We start from the raw sequence: 13,538 nt of genomic DNA, 5'->3' as shown, positions 1-13,538 counted from the left end.
GAGATGCATTTGCATGTTCAACTGCATGTGATGAAATTAACCTACACCACTAATAAATATATATCGAGTAATGTTAAAATTATGTAATATTGGGTCTCTAATTGTATTTTAATGTTCGGAATATATTTGGTATTCTTCTATATTATGGATTTATTAAGGATATTACAAAAACACTTTTCCAAAATTCCAAGCGCAAAATATTTTTAGAGCTGATCAGCTGTGTTTGTTTAGTTAAGTTAAATGTTTTGCCACTGTGTTTCAGTCAGTTGTAATCCACAACTTCAGTTTAGACACAAACATTCTTTTTCCACCCCCATACTAGCAGAACATGTTCTGTCAACCCTCCGTGGCCCCTGGTTCCCCCTGGTGTTTCACAGAAGTGTGTTTTGAGTGTCAGCATGACCCTGTGTCTGACCCTTCACCTTTCTGTTGTTAATGTATGCTGTTCATGTCCCTTAAAGAGTTCGTTGAACCAGAGTATCCGACTGCTAGAGAGGACTGCCTCTGACCTGCCGGTAAGCTCTCCACAGCTCCACATGCTCACGTAAAGACTATTAGTGGTGGTAGTAGTTAATAGCAGTAGTAGTTAGTATACAGTATATGGCTGCATATCCTTATATTCCAACTAATACTCATGATGCCTGTTCTCTTGTCCAGAACAAAATCAATGTTGTGCTGTCAGCCATTGAAGCAGCCCAGTATCTCATCTCCCAGAATGCAACACATATTGTCAATGAGGTGATTAAACAGTCTTGTCACCGTTGGCTTTGCATTTTTAACTTTTCTTCTTTAAGTTCTCGAATTAACTCAGTTATATGCTTCTTTCTCAGGAAACAGAGAAATACAAGGACATCATTGTTGGCTACTTTAGTCAGTACATAGAGTGGGTCAAGGCTTCGGTAAGTAGTAATGTTTCAATTCCTCTAATTGCTAAAGGCTTTTGTTGTGGACTTATGATGCTTTAGAGGCTAAATGTTATGTTGTGACATACCTGGCCTGGGTTAGCTGGAGCTTTCAGTGTTGTGAAATTGTGTTTTTTTTTATCTGAAAATAGTACAACAGAAGGGGAAAAAAACAAGAAATCTTAGAAATTCTCTCTGTGGATTCTCTGCCTCCAGCAACACAACATATAAACAGAACCTCTTCCAGAGCTCTGAAAGTTAAAAGGAGAGGGATGAAAGCATTCTTGGCTTGTGCCAAGGTTGACAGGTGCAATATAAACAGCTATAAAACAAATAGCGAAATATGAATAATGAAATAGCTGAGGAAACAATGAAAGAGACTCAAGTATCATACACCACACGTCTTTCTGAGAGCTAAGACTTCTACAACATAGCTAGTCTTGCTGTAATGTCCTTTGACATTTTAAATTGAAGGATTTACTATTGGTGTGTGTTCATTGTACTTTGTAGATCAAGTCTGTATAATATGCCATATATAGTACCGACAGCTTTCATCCTGGTCTAAGCACAAGAGACATTCCTACAATATAATAATAGAAATCAATACAGTCATATGAAGACACAATGGGTGTTATTCTGTAGGAGATGTAATGAAGGTACTGCATAAGGGCTGATCTGGTGGATTAACACACAGGACTAGTAAACTGTTCTCCTCTGTCCCCTCCTCTGTCCCCTCCACTGTCCCATCCTCTGTCCCCTCCACTGTCCCCTCCACTGTCCCCTACACTGTCCCCTCCTCTGTCCCCTCCTCTGCCCCCCCCTCCACTGTGCCCTCCTCTGCCCCCCCCTCCACTGTGCCCTCCTCTGCCCCCCCCTACACTGTCCCCTCTTCTGTCCCCTCCACTGTCCCCTCCTCTGTCCCTTCCACTGTCCCCTCCTCTGCCCCCCCCTCCACTGTCCCCTCCTCTGCCCCCCCCCTCCACTGTCCCCTCCTCTGCCTCCCCTCCTCTGCCTCCCCTCCTCTGTCCCCTCCACTGTCCCCTCCTATGTCCCCTCCTCTGTCCCTTCCACTGTCCCCTCCTCTGCCCCCCCCCCTCCACTGTCCCCTCCTCTGCCCCCCCCTCCACTGTCCCCTCCTCTGTCCCCTCCACTGTCCCCTCCTATGTCCCCTCCACTGTCCCCTCCTCTGTCCCTTCCACTGTCCCCTCCTCTGCCCCCCCCTCCACTGTCCCCTCCTCTGTCCCCCCCCTCCACTCTCCCCTCCTCTGTCCCCTCCTCTGTCCCTTCCACTGTCCCCTCCTCTGCCCCCCCCTCCACTGTCCCCTCCTCTGCCCCCCCCTCCACTGTCCCCTCCTCTGCCCCCCCCTCCACTGTCCCCTCCTCTGCCCCCCCCTTCCACTGTCCCCTCCTCTGCCCCCCCTCCCCTGTCCCCTCCACTGCCCCCCCCTCCACTGTCCCCTCCTCTGCCCCCCCCCTCCACTGTCCCCCTGTCTGTCCCCTCCAGCTGGCCATGGAGGTGGCGGGCTGCAAGCCCTTCAGCAACGTTGTGGACACAGTGGAGATCATCGCCTGCGGCGTCCTGCTGGACTCCATGGTAACAACACACAGGGCTGTCGCTGGCTCTCACCACCCAGACCCTGGGACCCACGCTGGCCAGGGGGAGAGGGGGTGATGTGGGGGGAGAGGGGGTGATGTGGGGGGAGAGGAGGTGATGTGGAGTGTTGGGGGGAGAGGGGGTGATGTGGAGTGTTGGGGGAGAGGGGGTGATGTGGAGTGTTGGGGGAGAGGGGGTGATGTGGAGTGTTGGGGGAGAGGGGGTGATGTGGAGTGTTGGGGGAGAGGAGGTGATGTGGAGTGTTGGGGGGAGAGGAGGTGATGTGGAGTGTTGGGGGGAGAGGAGGTGATGTGGAGTGTTGGGGGGAGAGGAGGTGATGTGGAGTGTTGGGGGAGAGGAGGTGATGTGGAGTGTTGGGGGAGAGGAGGTGATGTGGAGTGTTGGGGGAGAGGAGGTGATGTGGAGTGTTGGGGGAGAGGGGGTGATGTGGAGTGTTGGGGGGAGAGGGGGTGATGTGGAGTGTTGGGGGGAGAGGAGGTGATGTGGAGTGTTGGGGGAGAGGAGGTGATGTGGAGTGTTGGGGGAGAGGAGGTGATGTGGAGGGTTGGGGGAGAAGAGGTGATGTGGAGTGTTGGGGGGAGAGGGGGTGATGTGGAGTGTTGGTGGGGAGTTGGGCTGGGAATTGGGGAATTCAGGAGGTGGGTGGAGGTTTTCAAATCAAATCCAACTTTATTTGTATAGCCCTTTTTATAAGCAATGTCATTGGGTGGTTGTGTGTGTGTGGGGGGGTCTGTCTCCAGGGGAGGTTCACATGTACTGTATGTACCGTACAGGACTGGTACAGGACATTCACAGTCATGTGCTCTGCTGTGCAAGAACCTGAACTGGATCACACACACACACACAGTACATTCTCCTGACATGGACCCACACAGCTCCCAGTGTTTCCTCCAAACCCACCACACACATCTGCATAAAGAGCTGCCTGTGGACCTGCTGCCACTGATGGCTTGATATGTTCAACCTGAAGAGCCTAGCTCTGGTGTGTGTGTGCGATTGTGTGTGTGTGTGTGTGTTTACATGCGCTTGTGCGTCTGTGCATGCACTTGTGTAGTGTATGTGTGCACTTGTGTGTGTGTCGTCACTATGTGGTTCAGTTGATGGGGGGGAGAGGGGGGGGGAAATGACCCTCCACGTTGCCCCACGGACAAATGGGGCCCTGTCTACCCCTCATGCCCCCGCACACACACACTTCACCCCCAACCGAGTGAGTCGGGCTCAGGAATCCAGCACATGATTAGAGCTCACAGGGCCCCAGCTACGAATCGCCGGGAGCCCAGAAACAGCCGAGGAACAGGTAGGAAACAGGAAATCAAAACCAGGCTTACATAATCCACCATCTGCCCGTCTGTCCTGCCGGCATGAGGCCTGTTACCAGCCCTCGGCTGCCACAGGAAGCCTCCAAACCTGCTAATGATACGGAGAAAACGACCCAGGGCACCCTGGAGCCCCGATAGCTTACCCCAGAGGCTAATGGACTTAGACAGAGAACAGGAAGTTTCTGGGTGGATGGGTAGTTTTACTGCTGTTCCTGGGCTAAAGGTGCTACCTCCCCACCCCACCGTTAAGCCCTCTACTCCTTTATTTTGTGTTTTTTGTTACGGGAACCATCAGCAGGGGAGAGTCCTGTGTGGGGAAGGTGAGGAGGCCGACAAGTGAGGCGTAATGAAGACAACAACGTTCCACAAACTGATAGAAGTGAAGGGGAATGAGACACTTAGCCATGTTGAACCAACAGAACTTGTGTGTGTGTGTGTGTGTGTGTGTGTGCGTGTGTGCGTGTGTGTGTGTGTGTGTGTGTGTGCGTGCGTGTGTGTGTACACATGCATGTATGTATTACTGGGATTACTGTGACCTTTAAGACTCAGCAACTCTGGAGTATTCTGTCCTTAACAAACAAACTGACAATTCAAATAGAGTATATAGTTTAGATCCATAGTATCCATAGAGTTGACATGCTTGTAAAAATGGCCATATTATACAGAGAACCTAAAGACTTGCCGTTTGTACCAGTGCCAATATGTTGGGTTGGAACACCTTTTCCATAAAAATAGTAATGACGTGTTTATTTAGCAGACGGTTTTCTGCAAAGCAAAATACAGGGGAGGGCTTGAACCTTCAACCTCCTGATCTTCAGTTCAACACACTAACCACTAAGCTACGCCAACACCTGTGCAAATGCGTTAACAACCCCTCAATAGGTCGTCACGACAGAACCGACACAAGTATCCTGAGATGTTGATCAACATGTTGTGTGTTTGTGTCGTAGAACGCGTTCTGGTTTGGCCTGGGCTGTAGCTGCCTGTTCTTGCTGCCCAGCATGATCCTCTCAGTCAAGCTGTCCAAGTTCTACCGCAGGATGGATACCGAGGACGTTTACGACGAGTGAGTATCTCTCTTCCAGTGGCGACAGCGGCCGTTTATGTGGCGATGCCCCGGTGTTTACCACATCCTACTTTTGTACTTTCGTGGCTCCACCGCGACATACAGGAGTACAAAGTACAAAAATGTGAAGTTTGAAATGCCACACCGACCAAATAATGTTCTGGAGTATGGTTATTCTAGTACTGGAACATGTAAACATGGATTTGTCTGTTTAGTTTCAGTTGATTTCCTTGGTTATTTGTATGTGTAGTACTTTTCTGGTTAACCATTTGCCTCCCAAAAATGATATCTTACTATAGTAGTAACTACTAGGGCTATAGTAATTATTAGGAAAAGTAACTTCTGCCTTTTCTCTCTTCCTCTCTCTCTCTTCATCTCTCTTTCTCTCTTCCTCTCTCTCTCTTCCTCTCTCTTTCTCTCTTCCTTTCTTGCAGTTCCTCTGTTTCTGGGACTTGGCATTTTACTTTGTGATAACCATTCCCCTATTTCCATCTTTTCATCCTTCCTTTTTTTTTTTTTTTCATGGATCTGTCAAGCACTTTGCACTTTATTAAAAAAGAAAGATTTCTGAATATTAGGATAATATTCACATTCATATGTTTTAATGCATCTTGCCATCACCCTCGCCTTGCCTGAGCACTTACAGATGTAGACAAATGCGATACACAAGTCACCAAGTGTCTTGGTCGTTGACGCCAGTTGTCATGTGACCAGAACTGTTTTACATGTATCTTCTGGTGCGTCACCATTAACGTCTGTACGTTTTGCTTTTTTGGTATCTTTGTAGCATTGAGACAATTCCTATGAAAACGTAAGATTAATTTTACCGGTTTTACCTTTCCTATCCTCTTTCTGTGTACCAGTGCTCACACATTCACCTTTTCTGTGGGTCTTTGTACGTAGATTTTATTGACAAATTCTTGGTGCTGGTCTTTAGCTTTTTTTTTTGCTTGACGTGCTCCGGTATTGGGCGTATGGGCTTCCCTGTGCGTGTGATTTCTTTAAGTGCCCCTCATTGCTAATTAAGGGCTCTTTCAATCGTTACCTTACAAAAGCTGAAGTCCACCTCTGTTTTTGTAAGTTACGGTGTAAAAACGTAAAACGCTACGGTTCCTTCTTCTACATTATATACACTTTTTGTCCGTATAAGGCTTAGCTATGATGTTTGTATGTATAACGATTTTCCGTAAAAAAATCACCCCCTCTAAAAGTTTTTTTTAATTACAGGGGGTTGATAACATGATAGCCATGTCTTACATACCATTATACTTTTCATATTTTTTTTTTATTGTGTATGCAATGTTTTGTTTCAGTATGGAAATAGGTAATAATGGTTATCATAATGACCGTTTGCAAGGTGTCCATAACCCAGTAATGACAAGGTAAAAATAAATAAAAAGAAGATAAAAAGAAAAAAACCTTTGCATGCATGGTTGGATGAGGGGGTTGGCTAAGCGTCTGGGGGGGTGATAGTCAGGAGGGGGGTGAAGGTGTCTGAGACACAGTGCATGCCCTGGAGCTCCACTGGAGTCCTTCCTGTTCCCACTCTTCCAAGTGTTGGATTGTCACATGCTAGCTTCCAGGCCTTTCCACTGTCGTGCTGGTGTTTGTGGGTGGAGGAGGGTCGTGCTGGTGTTTGTGGATGGAGGAGGAGGTGGTGTTTGTGGATGGAGGAGGAGGTGGTGTTTGTGGATGGAGGAGGAGGTGGTGTTTGTGGATGGAGGAGGAGGTGGTGTTTGTGGATGGAGGAGGAGGTGGTGTTTGTGGGTGGAGGAGGGTTGTGTGAAATGCATGATGTCTGAGAGGATTCTACTAACCCACCGGCATGCTCTGAATGACGTGTTCTCTGCATGTTTCCTCTGCTGTAGAGTACCTCAAACCCCGGTGAATATACACCTGATCATTTTGTTCAAAGACAGGCAAGCATGGCTGCTTTTGGTGTGTCACTAAAAAGGTCGCCCCCGAGGGTGGTGCCTAACACTCCTAACTGCATGGGTTTCAGATACCGTTTATTTATTTTTAAACAGGCATGTCTTTGGACAGCTGAAGATGCTTACTGCAACAGTGCCCAAAACACAGAGAGCATCACCAAAGGATGGAAAACTCAGACTAAACTGGGACTTCTAATCTCGTCCGTATCATAGCAGACTCAAATTCCCCATGACTTCGCTTCATCAATGACAAAACAAATTCTGGATCTGAAGGTAGTCAGTCGTAGCGTACAGACCCCTGCTTGTCTGTGGGCCAGGTTCAGGCTGACACCCTTCACCATGTAATCGTGCCATCTCCATATGGCCCAAGACACACCAAGTGTGTAAGACACTCTTTAAGTGTCAAAGAAGTGATTTGCTCTCTGTGGTTTGGGAAAGACACGGCCTGCCAAACTCTCTTCAAGAGACACACTTGAGGTAGAGGGAAGGCAAGGCCCTTACAACAAAAACCTGCATCCTGTCAGTCTCGTTTTGCCTGGCGTTGATGTTTCCCCCTCTGTGTCCTGTGCCACTAGCCTCCCTGCCTATGACACTATGACTAGGTTTCCACGGGCATCCGCCCCCCCCCGGCACATCGACTGGTGAAAGTGACGGATTTTCCCGCCCGGAAAGGTACTGAGAACAGACCGACCGCCGGGCTCGATCCCAAACCCCCACAGCACTTATCCTTCCTTCTCTCCTCACACAGCTCTCAACTTCCTGTTTGTCTGCCCTGCTCGGCGTAAAAACATCAACTTCCTGTATTGTCTGTCCGTCGAGCCTGTCCTAAAACGTCAGCTTCCTGTTTGTCTGCCGTCAGCGCGTCCTAAACCATCACAGCTTTCGCACTGCCTCGCCTCTCGGTGTCTGCTGTCTGACTCCGTTTCTCTTTCTCTTCCTCCTTTTCTTCCTCTTCTTTTCACAGCTTGTTTTAGCGCTTGTCTGCTTGCAGTGACTTTGCAGAAAAACCCTCATGGTGAGGATTGCTGTTTTTGGAATCAGTAATAAGCTTTAAATGGTTTGATGGTATTTGTGTCTAACCACTTATAACTGCTCTGTAAACTTACTGTAGACCAGGTGTCATGTGTGTGTTTGCCACCACTATTGACATACTACACAGCTGACTAAAGTCCTACTTGCTCTTCGTTGACAACTTACACATTTACTCCTTACAAAAGAATCAGAAATAGCCTTTGGATTATCTACAAATGAAATTAAAAAAAAAATTGAAAAAAAGGATTTTACTCATTCAGATGTCTTGTCATTGTCCCTACAGTGCCATCGAAAACTGGAACTGAAACATTGGATTGTAAGTTGAGATGTTATCGACAATTTTCCAATCATAAATTATTATTATTATACCTATTGACCATTGACCTACCGCTACCAAACCGTATCATTGAGAGCAGTGTTGTGTCTTTTCCTTTAGGATATCCAAACCCTGCCCTTGGACAAGACAAAGCTCTCATTAAAAAGAGGTCTTTGCTACTGAAGAAACGCGCACCCTTGGCCATCCTCCACTTTCTCCAACTCCCCGCGTTCTCTGAACATAACCAGCTCGATCTCAGAGAGGCGCCCTGTCGGACACAGTGTCGTTACCAGCCATCGCTCCCTTATTTCCTGAGTACAGAAGGCCTCTCAGAACCACACCAGTCCTCAACACCCGCATCTGTATGCCTCTCACACCAAGCAGGGGCCAAGTTCACATGGAGGACATAGTCATCATTTACACAGCTGTTGTTGCTTAAAACATACATAAAAAGGAAAAAAAAACTTTTGTACTTCTTAGTGTTTTGTAAATTATAGCTGAAACATCTTTGTAATGTTGTGTGGAGCTGCTAAAAGTGTATTGCTATTTTTTGCTCTTCGCAAAGATTCGTTATGACTTTGAGGAAATAGCTGTTTGGTTCGTACCATGGGAAACGGACAGTTTTTTTTTTTAAATGGGTGGCGTGAGAACATTATTGCTCGACGTTTTTATGTTTGCAACAGACAGTCAGAGGTTATGATCAACGATGCTGTAGGTTGAAGCACGCTGGAAGAACATCAGGCAGCCTTTAAGGCCGACTGTCTTTCGCTACAGCATGTTGTCTGGCATCCATCTTGGGAGGTGTGTAACTAGTTTAACCTTTATACACCTTGGCACAAATATCAGGAGTATATAACACTGCTTAGTTGATTTTGTTGATTAACAGTCATGCAAGCTACCATGTTGACTACTAACACGGCATGTTAATCGATATCTTTTGGGCTATTGTAGAGTTCAGACGCAAGTGGAGAACTGCTATTTGAAGCCAAATTCCATTTTTACTGTAGTTCTCAGGTTATAGTTGGGTCATAAGCATAACATATTGCTTCAAAGTTGTTTTTAATTAGTTTTTATTATCCCAAAATAGCTACAACATTGATGCATCTGAATCTGTGAAGTATGGAATGGATGAATGTATTGTGGGGGGTATTTGTATATAAGAGGTGTATTGTTAATTGTGTGAGGCGGAAAGGCTGGTCTAGGCCGTGCTGAACTCAAACATTGTAAAATCCATTCAAATACTATCACCATCTGTTACTTGTTTACAGACATGATGTTTTTTCCCTGCTGTTTGCATAGAAAATAATAAATGAAATAGACGACTTAACCAGAGAACCGCATGTGCTGTCAATCAAAAGAAAGTAGCCCAAATCCTAATTGGGGCTTTATAGAGTAAAGCAAGAGGATTTTGGTTTGTATAAGCCGGTCCACTCCTCTGACTTTCAGTGTCAATGTGCTTCACGACGGCTCTCACAGAGGTACACGTCTGCAAACTGCTCACCTTGAACCATGTACCACCTCACTTGGCAACTGGAACACACCTGGAAAGATGAACTGTTTAACATCAGGTGGTGTGGAGGTTCCCCAGGGCACTGTTCTATCTGCTGTGTCGTAGGAGAGCATCCTTGGATGGTGACTAACTACAAGTGTACAAAATTGTGAATAAACTCTTACCAGTTTCGATTTAACTCCTGGGATTCTTCATGTTTTTGGTTTCTTTTGCAACTCTTTCACAGGCAGTGGTGCTCAATGTTTATCAACTCTTCCACAGGCAGTGGTGCTCAATGTTTATCAACTCTTTCACAGGCAGTGGTGCTCAATGTTTATCAACTCTTTCACAGGCAGTGGTGCTACATTTTTATCAAAAGTGGTACATTTCAGAGAAGCAGCTCCTTTTTTAGGATTGCATGGTTTTGTTCTCACGTAATAACTGGCATCCACACATGTTCACGAACATTTGTTATGATATAGTCACCTTCCATATTTTACATAAGACCTCAGTCTTATGTAATGTTGTCATTGTTGGGTAGAACATACTGTACTGTATTTTAGCTTTTTCTGCTGGCTGGGACACCGGTTTTCCCCAGTCGTTCAGCAGGCATGTTTAACTCAAACATCCATCCTCGAAACCACAAGGCCTCCGAAACCACGTTTCCTCGCCCCTAACGTGCAAATAGATACGTGTGTCTTGGGAAGAGGAGAAATGGAACACATCTATCATCACATGACAATAATGTGTTTGTTCAGCACAGGACGCTTTCATCCAACGTTACGTACAGGGGGGATTCAAACCTGCGACCCCCTTTCTAGGAGGTCGCATCCTCTACCAGATGAGACGATTACGAGGTTCTACGCTCACAGCCTCATCGTTCCTCTGGCCGTCTGTGGCGATCGATTCAGGGCGTCAACGTTGCAGCCTCGCGTATTCAGCCGACATGCAGACCTTCATTCGGCTTGTGGTCACGGAGTACGAATCCTTTGATTCCAACCAGCAGAGCTAACCTGCTCCGGGGTGTTTACATAGCGGGTCCCGCATCACTCACAAGGACCTCTTTATCCCTCGGCAGGATTGATTGCTATGAAAATAAAGCACGTGTGAACCCCCTCCTTCCTCCTCCTCCCAGTCCTGCAGCACACCCATGCTCCACACAGGCTGTTGTCCTGACCCGGCCAGCAATGTTACCAGCTATTCTGGTTCACGCTAAATTGGCACGATAATTACTTCCTGTGTTACATTCTAAATGAGCCTTTCCCCACCCCCACCAGCATCTGTGTTTGTGAGTTGGAAGAGTCCATTTCCCACCAAGTTTGCCCACATTCACAGTTTGAGAATGCGATTGTGTTTATGTTTGGATGGAAATTATAGGCTGTGATGCAGGGTTGCAAACCTCAACTAACGTTTAAACGGCAGTGAACCTTGAATGTTCTTGAACGATGGCATGTTAAGGCATCGACTTGACATGTTCACTACACTTAACCCAAAAACCCTGTTGCATAAACTCTTCGTTGGTATAAATCCAAAGGTCTTTCAATGAATGCCAGTCTGGGGAATTATCCGGTTGTCTCAGCATAATCATCAATGAAACATTTCATGGCCTACAGTATAGACAACGATTATACAGCACCTGGGTAAACGTGAGGCCATCAATGTTCTCTAACCCCTTTGCCCTGTACCTTCATGTCAGCCTCCCAATTGGTTTCACATGTGCCCTTGGCTTTCATTGACAGTCCCCAGACAAGCATAAATTATGGTCTCACAGCGAAGCAGGCACAGCCCCCCCCCTCCTTCGCCCCCCCTCCCTCTTTCAGGAGACCTCTTTTAGACAACCTCCCCCCCGCCCCCCCACCTGAATGCCCCCTTTGTGCACAGAGCCCTTATAAAGCAGGAGGCGTCCTCAGCTTGTGCAGTCCTACTCTCACCCTCTGTCACATTCACGCATCAGGCTCGACCATGTGGACTCTGACCAAAACCCTGCTGCTCCTCGCCTGCTGCCTCTGGGCGGCCGAGGGGCAGGGCGAGAACGGCAACGCGAGGGCCCCCGGGAACGGGGCACCGGAGACCAGGAAAAACGTGTGGGAGGACCCCATCCAGTTCACCAACAAGGGGAACGATGCCTGCACCATGATCGTCACCGGCCAGGGCGAATTTACCAGGCTGCGGATATCGTGCCGGGGGGAGAACAGCTCCTACTGGTGCGAGTACATGGGGAAACCTCAGACCTGTCGCTCATACAACAACAACCCCAGGCACTACTTCACCCAGATCATGTGGGACCTGAGGAAACTGCCAAACGCTTGCCAGGCACCCAAGTCTATCAAGCCCCAGATGTGCAAGAGGGCGCCTGAAGAGTCTGGGATGGTCTTCTCCTCTGCCTCCACATCTGAAGCAGCCGCCCCACAGAAGCCGGAGAGGACCCAGGAGAGGCAGCCCACTCAGGGCAGACCAGAGCCTAAGGCACCCACGACCAAGCAGATGGGAGCTAAGCCAGCCGCAGCCAAACCTGAGCAAGCCAAACCAGCCAGACCAGAGCAAGCAAAGCCAGAGCAAGCCAAACCTGAGCAGGCAAAACCAGCCAGACCAGAGCAAACAAAGCCAGAGCAAGCCAAACCTGAGCAAGCCAAACCAGCCAGACCAGAGCCAGCGAAGCCAGAGCAAGCCAAACCTGAGCAGGCGAAACCAGTCAGACCAGAGCAAGCCAAGCCAGAGCAAGCCAAACCTGAGCAGGCGAAAGCAGCCCCTACGAAGCCAGTGCAAGCTAAACCAGAACAGGCAAGACCAGAGCAAACAAGACCGGCACCTGCAAGACCTGCAGCAGCCAAGCCGGACCAATCCAAGACAGATCAGGAACAAGGCAAAGCTGCTCCGGCCAAGCCAGGCAAGCCAGTAGGGAAAATACCCACACTAAAGAAGATGTTGACTCCTAAGCCTGCCCCTCCAAAGCCTACCAAGGCGGCTGTGAAAAGCAATGCCAAGAAGATGGCCCAAGAATATTGCTGGAGATCACTCCAGGGGGTCTGTACCTACGTGATTGGTTGGTTTCAGAATTAATACAGAGGGTGAGTAAAAGTCATCGTTCAAATAGTTGACACTGTACTGTGACGTTATGAAGATTTTTTTGTGTGTGAAAACAACCTCATACTTGTGTCTTGAATGTATACGTAAATCTTTCTAAATGTCAATTGTTTTTGTTGTTTTTACAGTTTTTCATTCCTTGAGAAGATGACTTCGAAGGTCCTTAGTGGTGCTCAACGCGGCTTCCCAGAAGAGGGGTTTAATAAACGCTGAAGAGCTATGACGCCCTCTTCAGGAGAACGACAGTTATGACATTTCTGTCAAACTATACGCTGCCACTATTTCACCATGAGTTATGTATGAATGTTACATCAAGGCTGATACTGTTCCGATTTGCTTGGGAGAACGTCATTACAAGTTTCACAACGATGACTGAAAACATAATGCAACCTGACAGTAGCATTGGGTTTGGACAGATTATGTGTATCCATCATCTTTCAAATTTACATAATGATAGCCTACTCAAAGTGACATGGTTTTTAACCTTAACTTTTTTACGGTTTCGTGTCAAATCAGACAGTTAAACGTTTTCCGACTCTATAATGGACTCTCCTAAGGCAGATAAGCCATTGGTTTCACCTTTTTTATTTTTAAGTTTGTATCACTCTATACTATGTATCGAATATACTTTGCGGGATAACAACAAGGTTTTGAGTTAACGTAGAGTGTCTGAAAATGACAACTTCACTATAGTTCATTGGACTGAAATGTTACAAAAAATGTCTGAATGGATGTCTACATTTGTATGTAGATGAATGTGCTTATGAATAAAAGTTGGTTCCTA

The 13,538-nt window shown here is 47.2% G+C and overlaps 2 protein-coding genes across 17 annotated transcripts in view; both read left to right on the top strand.

Annotated features, from left to right (window-relative positions):
- Window positions 1-8,695, top strand: part of prom1a (prominin 1a) — a 44,254-nt gene extending 35,559 nt beyond the window's left edge. For 4 of the 14 annotated variants that reach the window (XM_062475813.1, XM_062475809.1, XM_062475814.1 and 1 more), the window contains 10 exons: window positions 462-515; window positions 658-738; window positions 831-899; window positions 2,407-2,496; window positions 4,787-4,902; window positions 5,690-5,713; window positions 6,216-6,284; window positions 7,409-7,505; window positions 8,149-8,181; window positions 8,302-8,695. In XM_062475813.1, coding sequence (XP_062331797.1) covers window positions 462-515; window positions 658-738; window positions 831-899; window positions 2,407-2,496; window positions 4,787-4,902; window positions 5,690-5,713; window positions 6,216-6,284; window positions 7,409-7,478 — 573 coding nt within the window. In that variant the 3' untranslated portion in view covers window positions 7,479-7,505; window positions 8,149-8,181; window positions 8,302-8,695. Of the gene's footprint in view, window positions 1-461; window positions 516-657; window positions 739-830; window positions 900-2,406; window positions 2,497-4,786; window positions 4,903-5,336; window positions 6,092-6,215; window positions 6,285-7,408; window positions 7,506-7,797; window positions 7,849-8,148; window positions 8,182-8,301 lie in introns of those variants that run through there. The other 10 variants (XM_062475819.1, XM_062475815.1, XM_062475820.1 and 7 more) reach the window with 8 other exon arrangements.
- Window positions 8,696-11,587: 2,892 nt separating this feature from the next.
- fgfbp2a (fibroblast growth factor binding protein 2a) lies at window positions 11,588-13,538 on the top strand. Of its 3 annotated transcripts, none has more exons than XM_062476721.1 (3): window positions 11,588-12,182; window positions 12,261-12,738; window positions 12,883-13,538. In XM_062476721.1, exons 1-2 carry the CDS (start codon window positions 11,633-11,635, stop codon window positions 12,728-12,730), a joined length of 1,020 nt encoding a protein of 339 aa, XP_062332705.1. In that variant the 5' UTR covers window positions 11,588-11,632; the 3' UTR covers window positions 12,731-12,738; window positions 12,883-13,538. The 3 variants fall into 3 exon arrangements, with proteins under 3 accessions (XP_062332705.1, XP_062332704.1, XP_062332703.1); XM_062476720.1 differs by having other exon boundaries at window positions 11,588-12,344; window positions 12,399-12,738; XM_062476719.1 differs by having other exon boundaries at window positions 11,588-12,738.

The sequence above is a fragment of the Osmerus eperlanus genome, chromosome 13, assembly GCF_963692335.1.
Source record: "Osmerus eperlanus chromosome 13, fOsmEpe2.1, whole genome shotgun sequence".
Classification (NCBI taxonomy): domain Eukaryota; kingdom Metazoa; phylum Chordata; class Actinopteri; order Osmeriformes; family Osmeridae; genus Osmerus; species Osmerus eperlanus.
This window is presented reverse-complemented; position numbering and strand designations above follow the sequence as displayed.

Coding starts and splice junctions, on each gene's coding strand:
- fgfbp2a (XM_062476719.1), top strand. CDS start 11,633: ATGTGGACTCTGACCAAAACCCTGCTGCTCCTCGCCTGCTGCCTCTGG.